We start from the raw sequence: 6,055 nt of genomic DNA, 5'->3' as shown, positions 1-6,055 counted from the left end.
TGTAACATTGCAATCAAGGCAGTGCATAGTTTTTTTATTTATTTTGTATTCCAATGACACATGAAAACAAAATGCATCATTTTTCAAAGCATCCAGTTGTTGTTAGCTTCAGCGGATTGCAGTCCGAGGCGTTGCTTCCCATCCGATGTAACCCAAATAAAAGGGATTTGCTTATTGCAGCAAAGCCACCCTAGACTTGACCTGGAAATATTAAAAGGCCGTCCTCGGCTGATATAAGGCATGAAAAGACTGTCATGGATAGATATTTGGTATGGAAATAATTTGTCTGGACTTAAAGTGATGACCTCGACTTTGGCTGGAACTAAAACAACCGTCCTCGAATTTAGCTAGCGACAAAAAGCATACTGGAAGTTTGGCTAGACAATAGGACGTGTCCTGGATTTTAACTAGACACTAAAACATTGGGTACCCACAGCCGAAGGCAGGAAAAGGTCACGAGATCGAACCCAAATGTTGGCGGAACTTTTAGTTTGACTCATTTTCGTATATGAAAAGAATTAGCCGAGACTTTACCTAGGGTCCTCAACCATGTAATTTAAATCAATATTTGGGTCTTTCCCATTCTGCCCCCCCCCCCCCCCCCCCCTCAAAAATATAGAGAGGGCTATAATGGGAAAGACCCCAATCCGCCATATGGAATTAATAGGTCTTTTCATAATTCCAGGTCTAGACTAGGGCAAATACAATCTATAATAGATCTATGTCCAAAATGTTGGAATACTTGTCCGCACTTTTTCAGAATCGACTTGATTGCCTATCGGCTTGCTTGACCACCATCAAGTCATGTGTGGTTCCGTATTGATTGCAATTCAAATGCTCTGCTTCAGAAATGCAACGAGATGAAACTGCGCGCGGTGAATTAGGGTAAAGGCCAGTAAAAGGAGCATGAGAGGGGTCGCACTTTCTGTTTTTGTTTGATCAGACAAAGATCAGGTATCATTTGTTAATTTTCCTTTCTTTTGCTTTGCTTCCAGGCTTATATGATAAGGACCATATTTCACCAGGAAATTAAAATTGATCATTTGCTTCTAGGATAATACTCTGATGGAAGTAATATTATTAACTGCTTCTTGTAACTCTCCTAGAATTTGTACTGCTGAAAACTATTTTATATGAAAAATTTACTTCACTCTTTTCTGATTATGTAACTGAAATAATTGTAGATGTAATTGTTTATTAATTTTAAACACAACAAACCGGAAAATGTTCAATAAGTGAGCATCATCACCGCCCGGGCGGAGGTTTCACCCCTAATCCGCCTCTAATTGCGGGGATTAGGGTGAAAAGCGTATTCCACTCCTATTTATAGGGGATAGAGGATAAGAGTGTAATTTAAAAAAATTGCACTGTATTTAGACTCTTTTCTCCACTCTTTTTACACTCTTTGCAAAGAGTGTAATTTAGGGTGGACTGATAAAAAATTACACTCTTACACAACTACCAATATAACCAAATTGAGACCTCTGATACTAGTGCCAGTTGGCGCAATCGTTATTGCAGACAGTGAAAGTAACGTGCTCGACAGGAGGAAGATGGGGATCAATCCTCATTGCTTCCTTCAACCTTTATTTTTTAAATTTTACACTCTTCCACCCTTAATTAAGCAGAAAAATAGGGGTGTAATTTTTTTAGTTATACACTCTTTACACTCTTTTCCCCGTTATTTTTGGGGAAAATCCTCGGCCTGGGCGTCATGTTATCATTGTCATGTTTTCTAAATTATCGCTATGATTAATTTTAAGCAGCGCCTTGGAAAATGTTTAATAACCAATCATAAATAATTATGGGGTCTTTTCCATTGTCGCCCCCAGCTTAGTGGTTATAAACGTATAGCCCCCTCCCCCACCTATTACGATAAGTATACCGCAATTGGGGGATGGGGGTGTTAAGGGACAGACTCGAGTTGTGATCTTTATTTCAATGCTGCCATTCTGTCGCAAACGAACCTGTCGTATTTTTCATATCTCGCAACGTCATGTATAACGTTTGGAAATCGGTTGGAGCAGTCTGTGTAGCAGTAAACAGCGGAGTATGTCTCTCCTTCTGGCTGCCCTACATCCCACAAAATGTTACTCACTGCCACAACAACTATTCTCAGTTTGAACAGGAAAATAACCAGTAAAGCTAGCCCAAGTCAAGGTTTTCATTGGTCCTCCCTTATAACGCACAACATTGTTTGAACTCACACAGGGGTTGCGTTCAAACATACACAGGCGAGGAATTTTTTAACGAGTAATATAAACGCACTACTTACAGTCGAGCCAAAGTCTGCCCCATAGACGCACCAACTCTGTATTTACTATTTACCATTTGTTTGCAGCGTTGACCCCGAGTTAAAAGAAGTTCTTGATGTTGTACAATAATCCCTATGGATAGCCGATGCAACAAAAACAGCATGGATAACATCAAACGACTCCTTGACGCAAAGGGTCAAATCATCTTTTTGAAATACCAATGAATGAAAGAAACATTTGATGAGACTGTAAAACTTATTTTTTATATATCACGAATCGTAAATACCTCTATTTTATTTAGACCATAGCCACTCTCAGCTTAAAGTACGCTGTTATCAGTTGTTGGATCTTTTCCGTTTGTGCCCCCCATCTTAGTGGGCGCATATTATTTGCACCCCCAGACGCACGTGCCATATTTTTACACAATGATTTACTATGTAATGGCACGTGTTCTGAAACTGGGGGCGCATAACATACTGGGGGGAGGGGCACAAACGTAAAAGATCCCAGTTGTTTAATCACCTTGAGCTCCCTGGACTCAACTGAACAGAAATACGATCATATTTTTTCTATAATACAGACATATTTTTGCGTCTCGACCTACACTTTTCTTCAGGCGCTTTTGATGCAGCTTTATGCTTTTCAAAAACTTGTTGACATCGCAGTTTTCCTTACTGTGAGCTGCGCACGTGAGTTATTACAAAATACACTGATAGATTAAGCAATTTCGCAAAATTTTACCTCATCATGGGCTCCTTTTAAATATAGAACTTTTTTTAAACACGAACGAGATAACGTCTGTATTATTTTTTGGTTCGCCTGAGTCTTTTCATAATTTAAACAAACTAAAGTCAAAGCGTTTTCGTCTCTACGTGTCATTTGATAAATATTTTTGAACGAGCACATTAACGCATCAAAATTTTGAAGAAGTCAAATTCTGGATCATAAGTGATTTTGGTCTGCTTGTGTATTTTCTTAGGCAAAAACGGTCTAGATGAGTTTTTCATATGTGGACTGCTTGAAGTAGTTGAGATCTTCTGACGATTGTCGAGAAACTCGTAGATAACCTAGATGTAACACCAGAATTTTAATGTCACCTCCACAGAGTCCCGTAGTCCTGCTTAAAACAGTCAACTTTGGACACGCAAGTTGTAGAAGGATATTGGCTAGGATATTCTAGCATTTTAATTTCTGGCACTGCACACTTTCGGCATTTTATAACTTATACGTGTGTCAAGTGAAAATCCCTACAGACAAAATTCCTGAAAGAAGTCCTGTAATTTTTGTTCCTATTTGTTTTCAGACACCTGAGGCATAGTACAGTTTTCCATCAATCTCTGTCCTGCTGCTCCCTGCGTTACAAAAAATAAAACGCTCACGACAACAAAATCATATGCAACACGCAAAAATTGCATAGGTTGAGGTAAGAAGTTCGAAGTTTTAATATGGCTTTTAATTACCCGGGAAACAAAATTTTCTATCAGAATTGTAAGGTTGCTATTGTGGGTGTGACTACATTACGCAAATTAACGATCTCTGCGAAATGAAGCTGAGAAAGTGTTTTTTGTCTGTGAAATTTTAGTACCGAACCGATTAATTATCTGCAATTATTCGGCTGCACAGTTTAATTTCCTCTTTTTTCTCTTTTGTTAATCTTAACTCTTGTAATTCACTTTGGTTTCACGTTTATATATTTTCTGAATTACGCGTCATATTTTGTGAAGCACGCAATGCTCATATTTGGAAGGCAGTTATGTTTATATCAAGTTAACTTACCAACAGCATTTTTATGGGTTATTGATTTCCGTCCTTCAAATCCAGTAAATTGTTTTTAGAATGGCTCACCTTTATAATGCTTTAGTGCTTTAAGAGGGTAAAGGGAACTACCAGTAAAAACAAATCAGCAAACGGGTTCAAAAATTTTGTACGCTTTTCTTGTCAAAAAAGGTCATTGTAGGGAGCTCAATTAAAAAAAGTTCAAGTCGAGAGCTCCACATCAATTCACAAAAGTTCCTTATCCTGCTGACTCCAATAAGACTAATCAATCTTGTCTTAAATGCATAAGGTTAATTAGAACCAATCTGAATTTTCTACCTTGCGACAATTTAGCAATAGGGCAAATTAGAGAAGCATTTCAAACTTCCAAAAAATAGCATCCTGAAATCTGTCGTCCATTCAGAATAGTTACTATAACGTTGCTACCGAAATTTCTCAATATGTCTTTGGGTAAGAACTACAGCGATGATGCAATACTAGCCTCCAGTTTCTGCTTCACAGGTAATAAAAAATATTTTGTTAAAATTTTCGGAATTACGATAATTACGATAATTCAAATTCAGCTACACTTCAATTATTATGAAGTAAGGGATGCCCCTAAAAGGAAAATATAAGAATGGGTCAAGTGATCTTGAAAGCAGAATCTGATTAGTTAAGAATTGTCCATAATGTGAAATTGAAAAAATTTTTCTTTTGAGACCGCTTTTTTGCTGCCAAAAGTAGTTTTAACTGTTTGACAACCACACTCATAAAATAAAACGCTAAAACTTATCTCCAAAAACACCGTTGTTCCAAAAAACCTGTTGTTTGGCTCGGCTATTTGGTAGAAAGATTCAGCTTTACAATGTTATAAGATAGCAAAAGGCAAAGCTAGTAAAAAAAGCGAGCAAATTTACTCAAAAATTTGTGACTGGTGGGCGAATGTCGATAAAAATAACCTGATCTCAAATATGCAAGAGTTGGATTGAAGTATGTAATGGAGTGACAAAAGCAATAGTGAAGAGTGGCAGTTATAGATTTTAACACCAGTGAGTTTAACCCAAAAATGTGAGCAGCTGGAGAAGATATTAAGTCGAGAGCTCACTGTCAGGTCACAGCGAATCTCTTAAAATTAAAATTGTTTCAAATTGTTTATATATATTTCAGAATGGTCATTAAACAAGATAACGCAGACAGCCAGTTTTTGTATATAAAACATTTCATAAACATATTCGAAATATGTTTATAAAATGTTTTATATGCAAAAACTGGCTGTCTGCGTTATCTTGTTTAATTTGACCATTCTGAAATTTGTACCCTGCAGCAAACTTGCAATATGGCAAATAAGAAAATTCGATTAAGATAGGAACAACTTTGGAACTATTGATCAAAATGTGTCCAAAATTCGGTATCCGCAAATCTATAGTCCATTGAATGTTGTTTCCCTTGGACCTAAAATTTTGAATTGTAAGACAAAACGGGTCTTTCCTATTATAGCCCACATGAAAATAAAGTCCCCCTTTATAGCATAATTACCATGATTGTGGAGGCTATCTGACCACGAAGGCGGGGGGGGGGGGAGGTGGGGGGGGCTATAATGGGAAAGAAAAGACCCGAAAAAGCAACCACGATGAGAATAACAGTCGCCAGCTTTCGCTTCAAGGCTATTGAAAATTTATCCTTCAAATTTTGAAACGCCCTGTGCTATGTAAACTGTGGGCAATTGAGAATAGTTGCCTGGAACTGATTTTTCATCGAATGTCTTGAAAGTGTTGCCGACTCTTTCAAATCCGAGCCAAAACGTTTTCCTCTCCATCAGTGTGAGCAGCATATGAAGTTGTTCCTCAGTGCCGTCCAGACTTCCAAATAATCTGCTACCATTCACGTTCTGTTTACAATAATTGTCTGCCCCCGTTACAGATATGCCTAATTTTAAAAACACAAACAATCAATTTAACTCAATTCATCTAAGCACAACAGATCACGAAAACATCAGAACATTAAATGAGATATTCCATAAAATATTATTATCAGACATTCCCTAG

General features: G+C 37.5%; 1 protein-coding gene across 1 annotated transcript; it reads right to left on the bottom strand.

Moving 5' to 3' along the window:
• Positions 1 to 1,899: 1,899 nt before the first annotated feature.
• Positions 1,900 to 5,936, bottom strand: LOC142356687 (uncharacterized; the record flags this gene model as incomplete). The annotated part of the gene is made up of 2 exons (XM_075408513.1): positions 1,900 to 2,097; positions 5,748 to 5,936. Coding segments are annotated over 2 exons (353 nt in total), but the record flags the coding sequence as incomplete, so codon positions are not given.
• Positions 5,937 to 6,055: the final 119 nt, after the last annotated feature.

This window comes from Convolutriloba macropyga, unplaced genomic scaffold (genome assembly GCF_964194025.1).
Source record: "Convolutriloba macropyga unplaced genomic scaffold, txConMacr16.3 SCAFFOLD_677, whole genome shotgun sequence".
In the NCBI taxonomy this organism is placed as follows: Eukaryota; Metazoa; Xenacoelomorpha; order Acoela; family Convolutidae; genus Convolutriloba; species Convolutriloba macropyga.
The sequence above is the reverse complement of the archived record's forward strand: the minus strand, read 5'-3'. Positions and strand labels throughout refer to the sequence as shown.